General features: G+C 50.8%; 1 protein-coding gene across 1 annotated transcript in view; it reads right to left on the reverse strand.

Moving 5' to 3' along the window:
• Nucleotides 1-4,433: 4,433 nt before the first annotated feature.
• LOC133343123 (calcium-transporting ATPase type 2C member 1-like) overlaps nt 4,434-22,980 on the reverse strand; it is a 60,215-nt gene continuing 41,668 nt past the window's right edge. Inside the window, 15 exon segments of the mRNA XM_061552628.1 lie at nt 4,434-7,448; nt 8,342-8,483; nt 9,761-9,856; nt 10,713-10,860; nt 11,978-12,094; nt 12,890-12,958; nt 13,786-13,952; nt 14,630-14,680; nt 15,942-16,039; nt 17,174-17,344; nt 18,296-18,452; nt 19,516-19,620; nt 21,168-21,197; nt 21,199-21,258; nt 22,737-22,832. Coding sequence (XP_061408612.1) covers nt 7,183-7,448; nt 8,342-8,483; nt 9,761-9,856; nt 10,713-10,860; nt 11,978-12,094; nt 12,890-12,958; nt 13,786-13,952; nt 14,630-14,680; nt 15,942-16,039; nt 17,174-17,344; nt 18,296-18,452; nt 19,516-19,620; nt 21,168-21,197; nt 21,199-21,258; nt 22,737-22,832 — 1,773 coding nt within the window. The 3' untranslated portion in view covers nt 4,434-7,182.

Here is a 22,980-nt window from a genome sequence, read left to right on the forward strand (position 1 = left end):
CACTCACCCACCCACCCACCCACTCACCCACCCACTCACCCACTCACTCACCCACTCACTCACCCACTCACCCACCCACCCACCCACTCACCCACTCACCCACTCACTCACCCACTCACCCATCCACTCACCCACCTACCCACTCACTCACCCACCCACCCACTCACTCACCCACCCACCCACCCACCCACTCACCCACCCACCCACCCACCCACTCACTCACCCACCCACCCACCCACTCACCCACCCACTCACCCACTCACTCACCCACTCACTCACCCACTCACCCACCCACCCACCCACCCACTCACCCACCCACCCACCCACCCACCCACCCACTCACCCACTCACCCACTCACTCACCCACCCACTCACTCACCCACTCACTCACTCACCCATCCACTCACCCACCTACCCACTCACTAAACCCACTCACTTACCCACCCACTCACCCACCCCCTCACTCACCCACTCACCTACCCACTCACTCACCCACCCACCCACTCACCCACCCACCCACTCACCCACCAACCCACCCACTCACCCACTCACCCACTCACCCACCCACTCACCCACCCACCCACCCATCCACCCACTCACTCACTCACTCACCCACTCACTCACCCACCCACTCACTCACCCACCCACCCACCCACTCACCCACTCACCCACCCACTCACCCACTCACTCACCCACCCACTCACTCACCCACCCACTCACTCACTCACTCACTCACCCACTCACTCACCCACCCACCCACCCACTCACCCACCCACCCACCCACTCACCCACCCACCCACTCACTCACACACTCACCCACTCACCCACCCACTCACTCACCCACTCTCCCACCCACTCACCCACCCACCTACCCACTCACCCACCCACCCACCCACTCACCCACTCACTCACTCACCCACTCACCCACTCACTCACCCACTCACCCACTCACTCACCAACTCACCCACTCACCCACCCACCCACTCACCCACTCACCCACCCACCCACCCACTCACTCACCCACTCACTCACCCACTCACCCACCCACTCGCCTCCACTGTGGAATCCCCTCCCAATCGCCGCGTCCTTGACACTCGGCTCCGATCGTCAATAACCTCGCTCAGTTCACAGGGACGTTCATAGTGCTGCCTGTTACTGGCCGCTTGGCCTTTGGGCCAGGGTCCTCAGCGAACGTGATAACAAACAAACAAAACAAAATTTCTTAAATGGATATTCCACTCGTACATCTTTACCCTATTTCAAGCTAACATGTGCGTGGTTAACTATTCAAGAATCATTACCTACACAATGCGTTTGCGAGCAGCCCATTCTCTCAACCTGTTGGATATCTCACCTGTGGCTCGTGCAACGAAAACCAAATATATCTTCTTGGTTCTTTCGGTAAAGTCACGTATAAGGGAAATAATAAAATAATACAAATAAAAACAGAATAAAATAATAAAAATAAAAACAGAATAAAATAAAATTCTCACGACGTTTCGGCCACAACACAAGGACGGCTGCTTGTGTTGTGGCCGAAACGTCGTGAGAATTGTATTTTATTATGTTAAAAAATTGTATTCTTTTATTATTTCCCTTCTACGTGACTTTACCGAAAAAACCAAGAAGATGAATCCCTGCAGTCACGAAAGCTTTAAATCGAAACCAAATATATCGTCATTACAATAATAATAACCATACAAATGTCTAAACTGTAATACCAGGAGGTTGCATACTCTCTCAGAGAGAGAGAGAGAGATCATGATGATGATTATTCAGAGGCGATTAGAGTTGACCAGCGCGGTGAAGTATGGCTACAGTGAAATAAACCCCATCTCGCTCACGACGGCGTACGGGATGACTTCATCTAGCAGTGGAGTGGAGAGCGACGTAGCGTGAACTCTACGGCGTAGGTTGATCGGCACGTTGTCCGACGTTTCGCGCCACTCCTGCAGGAACTCCATTCGCTTTAGACAGCCTCGACGAATCACGCGGCACAATCCGTGAACGCGTCAGAGAGCTGTAAAACTACCCAGAGGTGGGACAAAGTCATTGTTATGCAAGTCCAAGTCGAGTCTGAAGTCATCAAATTCATGACTCGAGTCTGACTCGAGTCCAAGTCACATGACTCGAGTCCACACCTCAGAGGTGGGACAAAGTCATTGTTATGCAAGTCCAAGTCGAGTCTGAAGTCATCAAATTCATGACTCGAGTCTGACTCGAGTCCAAGTCACATGACTCGAGTCCACACCTCAGAGGTGGGACAAAGTCATTGTTATGCAAGTCCAAGTCGAGTCTGAAGTCATAAAATTCATGACTCGAGTCTGACTCGAGTCCAAGTCACATGACTCGAGTCCACACCTCTGAAACTACCATTCATATATGTTAAATGTTTATATATGAAATTAAAAAAAAGACGAAATATATTTGGTCACTCACCGTAAATTATCCAACGGCTTCTAATTTTGGCGTGAGTTTTTTTTTTTTTATAACTTCAGAGTTCAACGAAACTTTGGTGCATCTCATCTGATGAAGAACATCAAATTACTCTGAGGCAACGGCTTCGTCTCACCGATGTTTATACTCGCAAGCAAATCCCCAATATTGCCCCTGGGGCTAACGAATTGGAAGTCTCTGTTGGCCGTGCCAATTACAGGTGCTAAACTCACACCTCATACCCTGGAGGTGTTTTGCTGTGAATTTGTTAAAATACACAGCGGCTTAATTTTATTTTCCACTCGTGATGATTATGAACTTTGAGGCGAGCGTGAAATGCTTTTAGAGTCGCCTTCATTTAGCGGCATCGTTGGTTCAATTAGCTTAAAAATTAAATTCGTAATCATCATCAACAGCAATAATATAATCATCAGCAGCAACGTAATTTTCTATCATCGTCAGCAGCAGAATCAACAGCAGCAATATCATCATCATCATAACGTAAAATGTTAACCAAAACAACGAACCCAATTTCAAAACAATTCAGCTTTAACAATACAAACTAAATTTCGATTTAAAGCTTTCGTGACTGCAGGGATTCATCTTCTAGGTTCTTTCGGTAAAGTCACGTAGAAGGGAAGTAATAAAATAATAAAAATAAAACAATCAAATAATTCTCACGACGTTTCGGCCACAACGCAAGCAGCCGTCCACAGGTGAAGAACAGGTCTGTCGGGAAGACAGTCTGACTGATTCTTTACCGAAAGAACCAAGAAGAAGAATAAAAACTAATTTATACAATAATTACCACTGAGTGGGAATGTATCTTCCTAATCTTGTCCCTAGGAAATTTACCAAAAATGTCAACAGGATCCTGAATCCTTTCCCATGAAGTCATCATCATCAGCCATGCTCAACCCACTGCTGCATGAAGTGCCTCCCCATTAAGTAATCATCATCAGCCATCGTCAATGCACTGCTACATGAAAAGCCTCCCCATTAAGCCATCATCAATCCACAGCTGCATGAAGTCCTCCCCAACAAGCGACACCTGCCACCTCACACGATCCTGCGATGTACTTAATCCACCCAACCACCGGAACGCGAGTGGTTTTCATCGCTCCATCTCCTCAGTCGATAATCTTCCATACCTGAAATCATGTCACTAGTTCATCTTACCAACTGTTCGTGAATGGCTTCGGGATTCTTAACACTCGTTTGTAATCACTCCTAAAGTGGATGTTTTCCTTTCGATATGTTTAATTTCTTTATTCAAGCCACCCACTTTTATTCAGCACGTCAAATTTGATTAATTCAGGGGTCAAAATGAGGTTTTTCTACTTTTGAGTGCAAATAAAAGTGTGTGGATTGTAAAACTAGTTTTGTACCAAATTCTTACACAATTTCATTTTAATCTTGATTTGAAGCTTTCGTGACTGCAGGAATCCATACTCTTTGGTTCTTTCGGTAAAGTCATGTGGGTAGAAAATAAAATAAATCACGACGCTTCGGGCGCAACACAAGCGTCCGTCATCAGGTGGGAAATCACGACGCTTGTGTTGCGCCCGAAACGTCGTGATTTATTTTTATTTTATACCGACGCGAATTTACCGAATGAACCAGAGAGTATAATTTCATTTTAGTCAGGTAAAAATAATTTACGAATGTACGTATTCATTCTAACATCTCAATCCAGACAATAACAATAGTTAATTATTGTCAAGGTAATTCTAACATATTGGAAATTGTGCAATTAAAATGTAAGTATAGAACACGCAGAGGCCCAGGATCGGCGGGACATGGACCGGTTCTTTAAATGAAATCTCGAATTGTCACTCGAGGCGATTTCTGTGTACAACATTTAAGCTCGTTATGCTTCGTAGATCAGAATATATTAAGCGTCAAATATTTGAAAGAATATCAACAGACAATAGAGCAAGTTAAATAAGTGTCAACAATTAAGTATAAGTACACTGCCGAGACGGTGAATGGGTTAAGACTTTGACACCTTTATTTTTTTATGCGAGCGTGTAAACATTGGCACGGTTTAACATAGCAAAATATCTGTCCCTTCATTCCCAGAATTTCTATTTCAAGTCACACATTCCATTCATTGAACAGCGATTTTAAAAAAGTCTTCCAAAAAGCCACGGCAAATGTTGGTCCAAAAATGTTTTCGTTGCTTAACTTAAGCTGTACAAATGTAAACATTTGACCATTTTTGCCACTTTGACTGGTGGTAGTGCAGTAGTTAGTGCACTGTGCTAAGAACCCGGTCACCTGAGTTCGATTCCTGGCCAGGGCTAATTTCAGTACCACGTCAAATCAGAACGGATCCAGTGCCACTACCACCTTCGCCATCCCACACTGACCAGCGTGGTGAAGTATGGTCAAACAACCGCCATGACCAACGGGATGGGGAGGCTTTAATCCAGCAGTAGTTGACCAATGGACTATAATAAAAAAAACATTTTAATCAACCTCCTTTGTATGAAGAAGAACTATTCAATTTTTTTCATCTTTACTTTCATAAAATACACTTTTGTGCTCATTAAATAATACAGGCCATTTACTTACCATAGAAAAGCCTCACTGAATCGCAAGACTCTTTTTCAGCAGGGTCCTGCTACATTTGGATGTTTGGCCAATTCCGCTTTAAGGAGTGCTTAGCATCGAGTGGGAGGAAAAAAGAGAAGATCCCGGAGGATACCCACCAACCTTATGAGGGAATAACATGCCGAGATACGAACGAATGAGGTTCACAAACCCACTGACCGTACAGCCACCTCCTGGCCAAATCCCAGCCCCAGTGGGATCGGTAGCTTCACAAAGCCCTAGATGATCCACCAGCTCTTGCCTATCAAGTACTGGATCACACTCCTGAGCCACTGCTCTTAAATAATACACCTTTTTTTGTAATCAAGTGAATATATTATATATTTGTAGATTTTATCATTTTAATATTTTTTTCCTCCCACATTAATGTTCTTTTTTTCCCCCTTTGCACATTTGCATCCCCGACAAAAAATTAACCGGAACCAAATCTGAAAAGTGCACAGAGATGCGTTGAGAAGTGCATGCTGGGAATTACAGCGAGAGACGGTAAGAGCAACACGTGTCTTGAAGAACGCACAAGTCGGGAGACACCACATCAACTGTAAACAAACACGGAGAGAGCGAGCGAGTGAGTGGACTTGGGCAGGACCCGACGCCTGAAGGTACGGCGGGGCAGGCCAGTGGTCAAGACCAAGGATGGAGTGGCAGCCAAAGTAGGGAACGATGTGGATTGCTGATTCATGAGACCGCTGTGAGAAATGGCGACGGCTTGGGGAATCCTCCAACCCACAGCAGTGGACGGACCGTGGCCGATGATGATCGTGACAATGCACCTGTAGGCTTCTTCTATTCGTCCAGGTCTCCCATGGGCCAAAAAAATGTCTGAAGTCCGTATGCCATCCAACCGATCGATGTCTCCTTTGTTTACCCAGGAAATTCCTCACCGATTCTCATGAACTCTCCTTTTCAGGAGGGTGCTGCTACCTCGAATACGACTCTTGGATATCACCTGTAGAGCAAGATCGACCGACGGCTCAGCGCAAGAGATGGACAGAAACAACGGTAGTTTGGACAAGTAGCTCGGGGTGTGACGGGAACACGCCTGGAGAGAGCGTCGATGGTCGGGAAAAGCGGAGGGGGAAAAGCAACGGAGGTGCTGTGGCGAGGTGTTGCCAGTTCAGCTCCCACGATGGAATCCGAATGGCTCGATGGAGCACGGCGCCATCACAGCTTCCGAAATCTCCGCTTTGCTCGGCACGGAAACATGACGGGTCCTGGCGACGCGTCCATGGCACACGCCAACGTCGGCCCGTGTTTTCGGGGTGTGGAGGAGAGGGAGGGGTGGAGGGGGAGGGATGAGAGGGGCAGGTGAACAAGATCGGCAGTGGGGCGGCGCTCAGTGGCTGGCGATCAAGGGGAAGGCTTAGAGGTCCCTCAAGGACATGTCGACCGTGTAACAATGGGAAGACCTCAAGCCAGATTGTGGTGGCGGTGGTGAAGATATGATCATGAGTCTTTAAGTGCAATCCTCGGAGGACCATGACTTTTGAACAATTAATAAACTCCTTTAAAAAAAGTTTTTTTTTTTTTAAACAACGGTTTCATGAACAACTTCGTTTAACTCACGGTCGAGAAGTACGTCAATGATACGGCGCCTGCTCCCACATCAACGCTTTTACTTGAATCAATTACTTCTGTAACTCGTTCACGCGGAGCAGGCGCGCCTGAGACACGTGGCGCCTGCATCTTGGGCGAGGCGATTCCAGCGTTTAGGGACCGCAGCGTTTTTCACCTACATAAATATCTATATAAATAATAAGGCCTCCATACAAAATGTCAATTGCTTTAAAGTAGCGAATTCATTGATGCGGGCATGCATCGTCACCCTGATCTGAGTACGTGTGCAAAATTTGGAATTGATTGGACAACAGGAAGGCGACTAAATTTCGATGACAAGATTTGACCACGACAAACATAGGAGTCAAGATAGGGTAAAACCGTTGAAAAAAACCGACACAAATGGCAGCGATAAGACCGTAAGGTCCTTGAAGGTCTGACGTCACCTACGCAGCATCTTGCAGGATGCGGCAAAAAGAAGGAAGAGAAACGGGCACGTGCGAGTGGTCACGGCGGCACGGCCTTCACGTCGCACGCAAATTCCTGAGAACCGCACGCTGAGTGAGCCCCGGCTCAAGCTGACAGTATCGGAACGGCGATGTGCACTTTGCTCCCCGCTGCGTTTGAAGCAGGAGAGCCGTTCGAGCTCCCTCTGGCATCAGCAGCAGCAGCGGCCGCAGCGGCAGCAGCAGCAGCAGAGTCATCGTCGTCGTCCTTGACACCGCTGGCCGCCCCCTTTCGCTTGCAGCACCAGCGATCCCTGACGAAGCACTCCATCTTCTTCTCCAGCTCGTTGGCGATCCACACCGACGAGCAGATTCCCACGAGGAACAGGAGGTCTGCGGATTTATTTTTTGTTTGCGGGGAGAAGGGATTCATATTCTTAGGTTTTTTTCGGTAAAGTCACGTAGGTAAAAAATTAAATGAATAAAAGTTAAATAAAAAATAAAGTAAAAATCACGACGTTTCGGAGGCAACACAAGCCTCCGTCTTCAGGTGGGACCGTCACAGCACGATAGCTGTATCAAGTGAGAGATTCACTTCAAATCTAGAATTGGGGAGAAGGGATTTGGGGTCACCTTCGCTCACTAGTTTCCGCTCTGTACTCAAAACTCACTTATTTTCCCAAGCTCACCTGACGATCCCTTAATCTCTCCCTCATAACCTGCCACCGCTACTTTTCCCTCTTCATCATCTAATTATAAGGCTATCACTCATTCCCCATTCATTGAATCCATTCATCACCATTTACCGACGTCAATTTCGCTTCCACCAAATTCACGCATCACAGATTTGCCCCCCATTCCTTCCTCTCATCTATTTCATTCGCCTCATCTCCACCACTACTCATTCACGTGCACCACTGTCAATTCTCGATTTAAAGCTTTCGTGACGGCAGGGATTCATCTTCTTGGTTCTTTCGGTAAAGTCACGTAGAAGGGAAGTAATAAAATAATTTAAAAAATCATAATAGAATAATTCTCACGACGTTTCGGCCACAACGCAAGCAGCCGTCTACTGCTTGCGTTGTAGCCGAAACGTCGTGAGAATTATTTTATTATGATTTATTTTTATTGTTTTATTACTTCCCTTCTACGTGACTTTACCGAAAGAACCAAGAAGACACTGTCAATTCCTTGCAAAGCGCCGTGGAGAAGTCGGCGATCTATTCAATTCCTTTAAGATGATAAGATAAGAAGATGCACAGGAAGTGGATGGGCGTGGGACTCACCGAGGGGTGACAGGTACGTGGTCTGGAAGATTTTCTGCAAGGGCAGGAGGTAGATGACAGCCAGCTGTCCCAGCAGCGAGCCCAGCACCGACACCAGGAAGAATTTGTTGGTCAGAAACCCGATCTCGAACACCGTCTTGGTCTGCAGGAGTCAAGCGCACGAGCACACGCACGCGTGTTCGTGTGTGTGTCGAGAGTGTGTGTGTGTGGAGAGTGTGTGTGTGTGAGTGTGTGTGTGGAGAGTGTGTGTGGAGAGTGTGTGTGGAGAGTGTGTGTGGAGAGTGTGTGTGTGGGCAGCTGCAGTGTAGCGGCCCGGGTTCAATTCCCGCTCACGGCCAACACCGGTGACGAATATTTGAATCGGTCCTAGGCCTCTCCTAGGTCGACTCAGCCTCAAATGAGTACCTGATGCAGTGTGTAAATATCGAGACTGGGGAGACAAAGGCAGTCGGGCGTGGTGCTGGCCACCCACCACTTCGTGTACCGTTCCGGCCTTCATAGGTGCTCGCTAACAGCACTTGCTCCTACAGTCTGTTACAGGTTATATGGGGATCTTCCTTCATTTAGTACGTATGTATGTTGAACTTCTTTCGCACCGTACGGAGCTAACCTTGCTAATCGGAGATTAGTGCTTGAAGTCACAGACGGGGTTTGTCGGCCATTTTTGTTCAAGCAGTAGGCCTCATGGGGGCAGCCGGTCACGTCAAATGAATTGGTGGCCGTATGAAGTCGTGGGTCATCCTCAGCCAATCCGGATCTATGCCACTGCCCTACCCAGTTGCCGCAGCTCTGGGGTCGGCAACGAAATAACAAGAAGAACCATTTTTTTTCTTCGAATTTGGTGAACAAAAACTTCCGATTTAAAGCTTTCGTGACTGCAGGGATTCATCTTCTTGGTTATTTCGGTAAAGTCACGTAGAAGGGAAATAATAAAATAATAAAAATAAAACAATAAAATAATTCTCACGACGTTTCGGCCACAACGCAAGCAGCCGTCCTTAGGTGAAGAACAAGACAGCGTCTTTCCGACAGACCTGTTCTTCACCTGAGGATGGCTGCTTGCGTTGTGGCCGAAACGTCGTGAAAATGATTTTATTATGTTTTATTTTTATTATTTTATTATTTCCCTTCCACGTGACTTTACCGAAAGAACCAAGAAGAAAAAACAAAAACGTTACATTTCAGGGTACCGCAATGCACCGTGGTGCAAAGGAGACGGAGGTTCCCCGTAAGTAACGTGACGAAGCGGGTCCTCGAAGAGCCGATGTGTGCAGCTCTAGAGCCGCAGCTTGCCGACCCCGTCCCCGTAGCCGACCACGATAGAATTTCATCGCCGGTGGCAGTTGCCTGGGAAACGGTTGCCGTCAATGTTTCACCGAGCGTCCGGCGGTGCCGGGAGGCGGGGGGGGGGAAACTCGCCTGCGATCGGGAGCCCAGCGCGTTGAACATGTCGAAAAACACGAAGCACGTGAAGGTCATGGTGGTGTCGCGGGACGTCACGTGACCATCTTGCATCTGTGCGGGGAGGTCGAGAGAGACAGCGAGAGAATGAGCAGTGGTGTGAGATTGGCAGCTGGAAATATAACAAAGACGGAGATGCCCCGTATAGCCTTAACAGACTTTTGGGGTAAGTGCTGTTAGTGAGCACCTGTGTGAGACTGGTACGGCACATGAGGCGGTGGGTGGCCAACACCACGCCCGGCTGCCTTTGTCTCCCCAGTGGCGATGTTTACACGTAGCATGCAACAGGCATTCATTTGAGGCTGAATTGACCTAGAGGATGCCCAGGACCGGTTCCGCAAATCGTCACTGGTGTTGGTAGGCTGTGAGCGGGAATCGAACTCGGGTCGCCAGGTTCATAGTTCAGCGCGCTAACCGCTGCACTACCGCTCCAACAGCAACAACAGCCGCCATTTGCCACTAAGTGACTGTGATGTCTAGATTTGAAGCTTTCGTGACTGCAAGGATTCATACTCTTAGTTCTTTTGGTAAAGTCACGTAGGTAAAAAATGAAATTAAAATTAATAAAAAAATCACGACGTTTCGGAGGCAACCCAAGCTTCCGTCTTCAGGTGAAACTGTCACAGCAAACTTGATACGGATGTTTTGCTGTGACAGTTTCACCTGAAGATTGTGTTGCCTCCGAAACGTCGTGATTTTATTGTTTTTATTTTTAATTAATTAAAATTTCATTTTTTACCTACGTGACTTTACCGAAAGAACTAAGAGTATGACTGTGATGTCACCACGGCGCCCGCTGGCAGGAGGGTCACGGGACAGAGCCCAGGTGCCATTGGTTGACTGACCGAGATGACTGTCCGCTCCCCACGCACACACGCACACGCGCAGACACACGCGCACGTCAGCTGACCTCCTTCCAAAAGACGTAGAGGGTCCCGCTGGTGATGATGGCAGCCGACATGAGTGTGCGGAAGAGGAGGCTGAGCGTGATGATGCGCTCCCCTCGGCGTCGCGGGGGCAGCCGCACCACGTCGGCACACACGGGTTCCACGCCCAGACTGTGGCGCACAAAGACAGAGATGCCCCCCCCCCCCGTATAGCCTTAACACACTGTCGGGGCAAGTGCTGTTAGCGAGTAGCAGCGCCTATGAAAGCACACAAGGGGGTGGGTGTTACCGGCACTGTCCCAGGCCGCCTTTGTTAACACGTCGCACCAGGTACTTGTTTGAGGCTGAGTCGATCCAGGGGAGGCCCCAGGACCGGCTCATATATATATATATCAACCACCGTTATAGGTGATGAGTGGGAATCGAACTCGAGTCGCACAGTACGGCACGCGCATAACCGCACACGAAGACAAATATCCCTCAAATAGCCTGAAGAGACTGTTGGGGCAAGTGCTGTTAGCGAGCACCTATGAAGAGGGTGGATGGCCAGTACCAAGCCCGACCGCCTTTGTCTCTCAAGTGGCGATTTTTACACACTGCACCAGGTACTCATTTGAGGCGACCTAGGGGAGGCCCAGGACCGGTTCAAATAATCGTCACTGGCGTTAGCCGTGATCGGGAATCGAACTCAGGTTCGCCGGGTTTGTAGCGCAGCGCGCTAGCCGCGACAACTACCTCTCCCCACAGTACGGCACGTGCGCAAGCGGACACACGCACACATGCACACACGTACATACACAGGTGCACTTTTACATCTTTTCCATTGCGCAACAACCAAGCCGCGCTGGAAGCCGGGCCCGGCTCGGCTCAGCAGGCTCCCGGCTGTTTTTCCACTGCAGAAGCCGCGCCGCTAATGTCGCACGCAAGTCAACGGGTCATTATCCCCCCCCCCCGCCCGGTCCTGCTGGGCCCCGAGCCAGATTTGTACATCGTAGGAAGCCACTAGAGCTATGCACTTTCAAGCCGAGATTGAAAACTAATTTCTTTAAAACTGCGTATTGTGTTTAGTTTGTTGTCCTTCCCCAGCACCTCCGATTAGCACGGTTGGCTACGTACAGTGCGAAAGAAGTTCAACAACATACATACGCAGCCCGGCTTGGTTCTGGCTCAGCTCGGCAAATAGCCAGTGGAAAAACCACCCGTACCGCAATGGCCCCGTGACTCTGGCCGTCTGCCACGACTCCCCATCTACCCTACCCCTAAGAAGGTGAGGGCCCAGAATCCGTACCTCTGAGCGGGGGGTCCGTCCATGATGATGTTGATCCACAGGATCTGCATGGCGTTGAGTGGGTTGGGATAGTCGAGCAGCGTCGTGATGGCGATCAGACTCAGGGCAGCCATGCTCCTGCCGGCGAGACAGCGACGGAGGGAGAAGAGTGAGTCTGTGAGTCGTTCATCGAGGTCATTCACTTCGTCCGTAATCAATCATGTGGGTGAGGGAGTGACCGAGTCAACCGGTCATTAAACTAAGCAATAATCAGAGGGCACGTGAGTCAGTGGGTCGCTCAATTAATCAACGACTAGTTGGCGAGTGATTGGATAATCATCAATAATCAATTGGTGGTTGAGTGAGGCAATGGATCGTTGAAATAATGAGTGGGTGAGTAGAATGGGTTATTCGTTGAATTCAAAGTTGGCACAAGAGGGGGTACAGCCGGTGCATCTGCCAGTCATCTCAGTCAACCAAGAAATGGCACCTGGGTCTGTCCCGTGACCTCCTGCTAGGGAGCCTTCGACACATCACGTGGCCTCAAAGTGCACCTGGCCTGGCACAGGCGCCTTGGTGACGTCACCGTCACTTAGCGGCGAATGGCGGGTATTGGTATTCATTTAATCAACAATCAGTGAATTCCTTCATCTTTGAATGTAATGTGTCATTCTTTGAATCAATATCTCAGTCAGTAGTGTCAATGGGTCATTGATGTTATCAATAATTATTGATCAGTACGTGAGTGAGTCAGGTGGGCAGTTGATAGAGTAATTAAGTCAATTAATTACCGTGTCAATCAGTCATCAAATAATTCATTCAGTCATTCAATAAATCCGTCACTACATTAATGAATCAATGAGTCAATCAGTAGCCGTCCTGTAGGTAAGCTGGTCCCCGCCATAGTAACATGGAATTTTCGCTGGCACTCACGTGCTGAGCTGAAACTTCACAAAGTTGCGGATGTTGTGAAAAATCCCCTTGCCTTCCTCAATCGCGGACCTGAGGAGGACAAAAACGAGGTTTGTTACAGAAATCGCGATGAAGTTTTAACCGTATTCTACAGACCACGACACACTCCGTGGATTTCAAAAGTTGTGAATGCGCCGTGTCTTCTCGAAGGAGTGTTTTGAATCCAGTTTGTTCAGATTCATCTCTTTCAGAAGAACGGTGTCTCCGCAGCAATGTATGGCCTCCACCCAAAGGACAAAAGACACCACCACCACCCACTGGTCAGAATCGTCTCTTCCAGAAGACGATCGTCGTTTGTGAGCGGTGACGATGATGGCGGCGATGGAGATCGCTGCTTGTGAGCGGCGATGATGGTGATCGATGTATTATGGCGATAATAGCGGGGGTGGGAGTTGGTGGGGGGGGGGCGCGTTTGCTTGCTATAACGATGTGACTTCTTTGTTCTTTCGGTAAAGTCACGTAGAATTTAAATAATAAAATAATAAAAATTAAACATAATAAAATCATTCTCACGACGTTTTGGCCACAACGCAAGCAGCCGTACTCAGGTGGGGAACAGGTCTGTGGCCGAAACGTCGTGAGAATTATTTAATGTTTTATTTTTATTATTTTATTATTTCAATTCTACGTGACTTTACCGAAAGAACCAAGAAGATGAATCCCTGCAGTCACGAAAGCTTTAAATCGAAATATAACGATGTGGTTGGTGGTGGTGGGGGTGGTAGGAGTTGGTGGGCAGGAGGGGGGGGGAGCCGGGGGGGGCGCGTTTGCTCGCTATAACGATGTGGTTGGTGGTGGTGGGGGTGGTAAGGGTTGGTGGGCGGGGGGAGCCGGGGCGGGGGGTAGCTGTGTCTCACAGGATGGTGCTGAAGTCGTCATCCAGGAGGATCATGTCGGCCGCCTCCTTGCACACGTCGGTGCCCGAGAGGCCCATGGCGACGCCGATCTCGGCCGCGCGCAGCGCCACCGCGTCGTTCACGCCGTCGCCCGTCATGCCCACCACGGCGCCCCTCAGCTGGAATGCCTGCGGAACGCCAAGACCCGCCACCACGTGACCGTTAACGGACTGCGGGGGCAAGTGCCGCGAGCGAGCAGGGCCTAGGGGAGGGAGGCCCCAGGACCGGTTCAGATATAATCGTCGCCGCCGGTGTTTTTGCGGCCGTGAGCGGGAATCGAACCCCGGGGTCGCCGGGTTCGTAGCGCGGCGCGGCGGGCCGCCACGCTGCCGCTCCTGTGGGACACGTGTGCGCTGCAATGCCAATACCCACCGTTTGCCTACTAAGTGACGGTGACGTCACCACGGCGCCTGTATCAGGCCAGGTGCACTTTTGGGCCACGTGATGTGTCGAAGAGCTCGCTGAGAGGAGGTTCACGGGACAGACCCCGGTGCCATGGGTTGGCTGACTGAAATGACTGGCATTATGCGCCTGCTGTACCCCAGATCTGTATGTGCAGATAGTCGGGCGGTGGTGGCCTCGCACGCGGCTGTCTGTCTTACATGTGGCGATGACAACGATAATATAAGCCACGCCGATGACCAATCGCGTGTGGCCAGGTCGCCTCTGACAAAGAACTCACAGCTCAGTGGACGGACTTTACTTGGTTTGAAAGAAAAATTGAGGAAAAAATCCAATCATGCCATGGGCCAAATGCGTCAGTGTGAATCGACGTTCCCAGGAGCACGGAGCAAACTCAACTCACCTTCACGATCTTGAGCTTGTGACGAGGGCTCGTGCGGTAGAAGATCGTGACCTGCGAGCGGAAAGAGTTAGATTCCGAGTCGTGGCTTCCGTGAACTCACGGGTTCCCAGCAGAATTCAGAATCTCTGCCATTCGTGAAAGAGCCGATTTCAAATGCAAGAAAGTTCTGGACCGCCGACCTCCTTGGGAAGTTTCAAGTTGAGGTCATAGTTCACCACCCCTATTTAAGCAACGTGAGGGGCACCGCGGTGGTGAGATGTTAACTCCCTCGCCTGGTATGCAGGAGGTCGAGGGTTCGATCCCGACCCCAACGATGCCTGTAGAAATTAAGTTTGTGTGTTCTCTCTACTCGTGGTCGTGTGGATTTTTCCCCGGGGAGAGATGTTAACTCCCTCGCCTAGTATGCAAGAGGTCGTGGGTTCGACCCCAACCCTGATGATGCCTGTATATTTGGAGTGTGCGTGCCTCTCTCCCCGTGGTCGCGTGGATTTTTCTCCTGGGTCCTACGGTTTTTCCCTTCCACATTTAGAATCGACATCACGCGCTCAGATAATTTGACTGCAACAAATGCCCGCAAGATAAGTCACTTCGTTGAGCTATCATTTGTGGCCAGGTCGCTTCTGAAAATGAGCTGTTTAGCTCAATGGGCCTTATCTGATAAAGTAAAAAAAAAGTTTCCAATCGTTCGTAGTGCTTGTGCAACTTAATTCGCTGCTTACATGAGAATAAAACTAATCGTTACGATCAGCATCGTGAACGCAACCCCATCGTGCAAACACGGAGACCCTGGCACCTGGGCAGCGTTGTACCGATGATCCCTGACGAATGTCAACCCGGTTCACGACTGCCACGTTGCTCCTTCGCTTGCTCCATCAAGGTCCATAAGACCTTCTGATCTCCAACTGCTCAATACTCCCAGGTCGAGGTTGCGCTCTCTTGGCGATCGGGCTCTTGTTAGCGTGACACCCAAGCTATGGAACGCCTTGCCGCTCGACATCAGGCAATCGGAGTCGGTAGCTATATTCAAATCCGCTTTGAACACCCATCTCTTAAAAGTGTCCTTCCCTCTTTAGTTTGGTCGGTTTCCTGCGTTCCGTGCATTCTGCATTGAAATCGTGGGATAAAATGCGCATTCTAAATATGAATTATTATTAAAAACGAGGCTCTTGACTCTATCCCAATCGTTAACTGGTGCAAGCTTCAGCCCCCCGCCCCCCCCCCCCCCCCCCTCGGCCGTCGATCGAGCGAGCCGACCGCGTGTCCCCGCGCGCGCGAGAGAGAGAGCGACGGTGCCGGGAAGGGCGCGACCCACCTTCTCGACGGCAGCCGCCAGCTCCGGGAGCTCCATGTTGTCTATGTCCTCCCCGGACATCTTGCGATTGCCCTCGCCGTACAAGCCTATCGACCTCCCTTCGCACGCATGCGTACACCAGGCAGGGACCGGCGGTTACCGAACGGTTGCCGTCGCGAGAGTCCGCCAATGAAAAAGGGTGTCTTAATGCTACCCCTATCCCCTCCCTTTGATGCTGCTAATCCTGCATAATGCACGGGCATAATGACTTTAAACCCCTCGCCAAACCTCCTACGCATTTCACAAGTAGTACTAATCGCATATCTGCATTTCCCATAAATATGCTAAATTCCTCTTGATATGCAAATTATTTTGTCAAGGCGCTCTTTGCCCCTCCATCCCAGCTTAAATAGTCGCTCCAAGCCTGGGGCTTGTCATTCAGACTCTGTCTCCTCGATAGACCTGTTCTCCACCTGAGGACGGCTACTTGCGTTGTGGCCGAAACGTCGTGAGAATTATTTTATTATGTTTAATTTTTATTATTTTATTATTTCCATTCTACGTGACTTTACCGAAAAAACCAAGAAGAATAAAAAATGGTGTCGTTTAGGTGGACGATGAAGATAAGGTCGAATGCTCCCCATCGAGGGTCGGAAGTAGTTCATGGTGACAATGACGACAAGAGTCGCGCTCGTACCAGGCACGCATGGAGCAGTCTGTCCCACGGGGCTGGGATCACAGCAGGGCTTTGACACCGAGGCAGAGGTCGCAAATAGGTTTTGATTCCTTACCCGTACCCGTACCCGGCCGCACCAGGGTCGCAAATGGGTACCCGTTCCCTACCCGTACCCGTACCCTACCCGAAATGAGTGACAAACGGTTACTCACCAGTGACTCACGGCCTACCCGTACCCGGCCGCACCAGGGTCGCAAACAGCTACCCGTACCCGTACCCGGCTGGGTACGGGTAGCCGGGTATCGGGTAGGGTACGGGTATCGGGTACCCGGTTGCGACTTCTGCACCGAGGTGAGTCCTTTTTGCTTTGTTTTTTTTTTGTTCCACCACCCCCCCCCCCCCCCCAAAGTTCTGGGCAACCACTTTGATCAATTTGGCCGATTTTCAACAGGGTTAGTCCCGAATAGCGAACGGAACTTCGCACTCAAGTTTTGTTCACGTTCAACGAACTCTGCGGGTGCCATCGCGATCCCCGTTACAGAGCCGATGCGTTCACGTCCAGCCGGCCCGCGGTTACCGATGGCAACAGCGGTTTCCATGGCGTCGCCGGTGACCATGACGACGGTCACCCCGGAGCGCTGGAGGGTGGCGACGGCGTCGGGGACCGTGGGCCGTGGGGGGTCCATCATCCCGACGAGGCCCAGGAAGGTAAGGCGGCCCAGCTCCTGCCCGCTCGCGAGTGCCAGCACTGCGCACAAAGACAAAGGTGCCCCGTGTAGCCTCAACAGACTGTTGGTGCCGCTGGCAAGTAGCGCCTTGTGTTGGAGACAGAGCTGAGCCTCACCATTCTGGCGAATTGCCCGATGATGCTGGATGCAATTACCAGAGAAACGTCGTACTCAAAAATTGTAAATGTCGTGGTTTCACTCTTCAAACACACCGGTGGGGCTAAAGCAGTGAACTATTTGTCTTTTGTCAACGGGACATTTTTTTTACTGATTGGCCGTGTCGGGTGGTGGAGAGTTACGACACATTTATAAATAACGCGATCTAAACCTAAAAAACGTTGATTATGAAGTAGCGCCTGTATGGCGCACGAGGGGGTGGATGGCCAGTGCCTTGCCCGCCCACCTTTGTCTCCTCAGTGGCGATGTTTTACACATCGCACCAGGTGCTCATTTGAGGCTGAGTCGACCTAGGGGATGCACAGGCCCGGTTCAGATAACCGTCATCGGTGTTGACCGTGAGCGGGATTCGAACTCGGGTGCACATGCATGTGTATGCATGTGTGTGTGTACGTGCGTGCATGCGCGCGTGTGTGCTTGCATGTGTGTGCGAGTGTGCATGTTCGTGTGTGCGTGCATGTGTGCTCGCGCGTACCCGTGTGTGCGTGAGTGCACGTGTGTGCGCGTGCATGCCCGTGTGTGTGCGCGTGTGTGCTTGCGTGTGTGTGCGAGTGTGCATGTTCGTACGCGTGCGTGTGCATGCCCGTGTGGGCGTGCCCGTGTGTGCGTGCCCGTGCGTGTGCGTGAGTGCGTGTGTGTGAGTGCGCGTGTGTGCTTGCGTGTGTGTGCGAGTGTGCATGTTCGTACGCGTGCGTGTGCATGCCCGTGTGTGCGTGCCCGTGTGTGCGTGTCCGTGTGTGCATGCCCGTGCGTGTGCGTGAGTGCGTGTGTGTGCGCGTACGTGCCGCCGTCACCTCGGAGGCCCTGGCTGCCAAGGGCGATCCTCTGCCGGTGGAAGCTCTCGCACACCTGCGGCGTCAGTGCCACCGCGAGCCCGTGGCTGCTGTAGGAGCGGCACTGCTCCAGCACGCGCTCACACGCTCCCTTCACGAAGAACGCTCCGCGCGGAGCCTGCAGCACAGAGAGAGAGAGAGCGGCGTATGTCCGTGCTCTCAACAACAACAACAACATTTCGATTTAAAGCTTTCGTGACTGCAGGGATTCATCTTCTTGGTTTTTTCGGTAAAGTCACGTGGAATGAAAATAATAAAATAATAAAAATAAAACATAATAAAATAATTCTCACGACGTTTCGGCCACAACGCAAGCAGCCGTCCTCAGGTGAAGAACAGGTCTGTCGAGAAGACAGAGTCTGAATGTCGTGATAATTATTTTATTATGTTTTATTTGTATTATTTTATTATTTCCATTCTACGTGACTTTACCGAAAGAACCAAGAAGAAGAACAACAACAACAATCCCGGTATTTACACGAAGGGGCATTGTAGCCCGTCCACAGCTTGCAATGTCACTCAAAGCACGTCCTCTGAACAGCGGGTCAGTTCAGCGACAGGTGCCCCAGTGTATCCGTTTGATTAACTAAATAGTAGATGGTGGCTGATGGTCAAGGATGAAAACAGAGTGGCAGACAAAGGAGGGAAACGTCTCCTCGAGTGCTGCCACCAGGGAGCTGAAGCGACAAAATCAGTGCAATGTGCAGCTGCCGTGTGGATTACTGCATCGCGGGATCGTGATGAGATATGGCGACGTTTCGGGTTAGGGCCTTTGTCCAGCAGTAGATTGATTGTGACAGATGATGACGGATGATGATGATGATGACAACGATGAGGACGGTGGTGATGACGATGATGACAATGAGGATGCGGCCGACGATGATGACGATGACGACAATGACGACGATGACGACGATGACGACGACGACAATGAGGATGCGGCCGACGATGATGACGATGATGACAATGACGACAATGATGACGACGATAACAATGATGACAACGACAACAATGATGATGCAGATGACGATGATTACAATGATGACAATGACGACAATGATGACGATAACGACGATGACGATGACTATAACAACGACGACGACTTCGACGACGATGAGGATGCAGATGATGACGATGACGACGACGACGACTTCGACGACGACGCCGCCACATCGCCTCACCCTCTGTGTGGTGGACATGCAGCGCACGGCCATCCACCCGCGCTCGGAGCTGAACGGGACCTCCTCGATGCGCTCGTGTTCATCTCTCACGCCTCCGACGCCGAGCTGCGGGGGAACAGATGCACGGGGAACCGTCACGGGGTATCGGTCGGAGCGGTCGTTTGGTTTTATAATCGGCCCCCGGAAATTATATAAAACCGTCGAGATGCGTGAAACATCGTCATTGATCCCCCCCGCCAGAACCGGCCCTAGACCTTTGGGGGCCCTAAGCAAAATTTGGTTGGAGGCCCCTTTGATGTATGATTTTTTTCACCCACTAGCTAGCAGTGACTCTAGGGGGCCCTCTGCTGGCCACGGGGCCCTTTGCAATTGCAAGGGTCGCTTAGTGGCTGGGCCAGCTCTGCCCCCCGCTCACCCCCACCCCCCTTTTGGTAAGAGTGCGACCTGGGTTACATGCATCGAGATTGTTTGTGATCATTTTGACGCAATGAATTTCCACGTGTGCTGTCACTTTGTCACTTGCACGCGTGCACGTTGAACTTCTTTCGCACCGTACGTAGCCAACCGTGCTAATTGGAGGTGTGGATTGTGGCCAGATCACTTCTGAAAACAGAGGCTAATAGCTCAGCGGGCTTTACCTGGTAATATAAAATAAAATTGTTAAGTGTTTTCTGTATACTTTTTTAAAGTGATTTGTTCACTTAATTCTAGATTTGAAGCTTTCGTGACTGCAAGGATTCATATTCTTAGGTTATTTGGGTAAAGTCACGTAGGTAAAAAATTAATAAAAGTAAAATAAAATTAAAATAAAAATCACGACGTTTCGGAGGCAACACAAGCTTCCGTCTTCAGGTTGAACCGCCACAGCACGATTGCTGTATCAAGTAAATGAGAGATTCCAAGAAATACTACCCCGTATATATACTGGTTTATATATACTGGTTTTTTTATTTTTAATTTATTTTACTTTTATTAATTTTAATTTTAATTTTTTACCTACGTGACTTCACCGAAAAAAACCTAAAAAAACCTAAGAATATGATTTTCCTTTCCTACACTTTGCACTGCTTCCGTGTTTTGTATTGTTTATTGGTGTCACGTTCTGACACGGTGCCCCGACTGGACATCTGTCAAAAAGAGCTTTATAGCTCATCGAATTCCTCCAAGCTATGTGTGTATAATGTTGTTAGTGTCTTCACGTATTAATATCCATTGTTTAAATGTCATCAAGTACGTTGTTTGGGTGAAAAAGGTTAACTTTCGATGCCATCGGAACGAATTAAGCCTTGAACTTGCATCTCCTACGCTCGCTCGATGACCAAATCACTCAACGACCGGTTTCGTGGAACCAAACGCCGTCGTTACGAGGGGGTTCTACTGCATACAGGCGTTAGGGTCGGGATCTACCCACGACATGCTGCATACCAGGCGAGGTAGCTAACGTCTGGCCCAACGCGCGCGGGCCGACTCAAGGAGGCTGCTCTGCGAAATCTGCTTCCGTGAACGCACGAATGGGGTCGCGGCACCTCTGGGAGAGGTCACGGCCGGAATCTTCATCTCGTTACGCGAATTGGCAGTCAGAAAAAAAAAGTTGAGGGGGAGAGAGAAAAAAGCCACCGCCACCGCCGCCGGTTTCAGAAGCAATATCTTACCTTGGCTGCCAGGTTCAGTAACGCCCCCTCCTGTGGGCGCGCCCAGGAGCACCCCGTCTCTCAAGACGGCGTCGTTGCACACGCACGCGACCTGCGCACGCAAACGCATACACGCACACAGACGCACGCACGCACAGAAGCACACACACGCAGATGCACGCACAGAAGCACACGCACGCACAGAAGCACACACACGCAGACGCACGCACAGAAGCACACACACGCAGACGCACGCACAGAAGCACACGCACGCACAGAAGCACACACACGCAGACGCACGCACAGAAGCACACGCACAGAAGCACACACACGCAGACGCACGCGCGCAGATGCACGCAAACGCAGATGCACGCAGACGCGCATTCGCACACAAACGTGCACACACGCAGAGTTACATACGAAAACGCGTCTGTTTAAGTGCAATCCTGAACCAAAAATCAATGTGGCACTCGCCAATCCGAAGATCCTCCATGGATTCGTGCCTGACGAACTCTCCACCACTTCACTCCCCTCCACGCACTCTCCCACCTCTCCCCCTGTCATCTCCCTCTACAACACAGACAAAGATCCCACACACAGCCTGCTGGGACAAGTCCTGTTAGCGTGCTAACAGGACATTCAGGCTGACACGGCACACGCGGGGTGGGAGTTGGCCAGTGTGTCGCTATTTTTGTCTCATAATAAACACGCTAATGCCCTCCGATGCGCACGCTTGGCCACGTACGGTGCGAACGAAGTTCACGCGCACACACACATTTACCCACTGAGTCACGAGACTAATGGGCCAAGATGGGCCCTGGCTACGCTGGGACGTGGAACTCGCTGGCGGCTTTGGGAGTGCCAGCGGACGCTGCGTCCTCCGCTCGGCGTGCCTGGGCACCGCGTCGCCACTCGTCGCCCGGCGGGCAAAAGCGGCGGCGAGGCGAACAAACGGCGGGGCGGCCCCTCTCGCTCCGCCGGCCTCGGTTACGACGTCTGGCCTGGAGCCCGTTGGCCTGGAGCCCGACTCTCCGCAAAGATCCTCCACCACCGCCCCACCCCAATGTGTCGCCTTCACAAGACGTCGCGGCCAGTGCCTACGACGGCCGCACGGTGACACACGAGTTGGCGGGGGGGGGGGGGTGCGTGGACGGCGCGAAGGCCGACCACCTTCATCTCCCCGGTGGCGATGTTTTACTGCACGGGTTGGACTTACGAACAAATTCGACTTACGAACAATTCGACTTACGAACAATTCGACTTACGAACAGACCTCTGGAACCCTAACTCGTTCGTAAGTCGAAGAGTCGCTGTTCGATTGGAAAATCAATTCACCGAAACGTCAAACCAGATAATAGGGGCGAGTATCCGGACGACGGAAGGCCGTGGACCACACTGAACCGTGCTCGGACGCAGCACGGCAGATGCGCGGCGTCCAACGTCGTTCCGTCAACGGTAAAATCAACGAGTCGCCGACATTCGACTGTGACATCACCTGCACACAACCGGTGCGATGCGGTAAAAGAAGCGCGCGCGAGAGAGAGAGAGAGGGGTGGGGTGGTTTTTTTTTTCTCATCCGGCAACACGAACCTCGCACAGCTTAGTCAGCGTCGCGTTTGACGACGCGGTCTGCGCCTGCCCGTCGATCGTCACCTCCCCGCGGGTGAAGTAGCCCACGCCGCTCACCTGCGTCGACAGACACAAAGACAAAGATCCCCCGGATAGCCTTCAATGGACCGCTGGGGTAGGTGCTGTTAGCAAGCACCTACGAAGGCCATAACGGCACACGAGGGGGTGGGTGGCCAGCACCACGCCCGGCCGCCTTTGCTTCCCC

The sequence above is a fragment of the Lethenteron reissneri genome, chromosome 2, assembly GCF_015708825.2.
Source record: "Lethenteron reissneri isolate LAM-NWPU_2019-01 chromosome 2, ASM1570882v1, whole genome shotgun sequence".
Lineage (NCBI taxonomy): Eukaryota > Metazoa > Chordata > Hyperoartia > Petromyzontiformes > Petromyzontidae > Lethenteron > Lethenteron reissneri.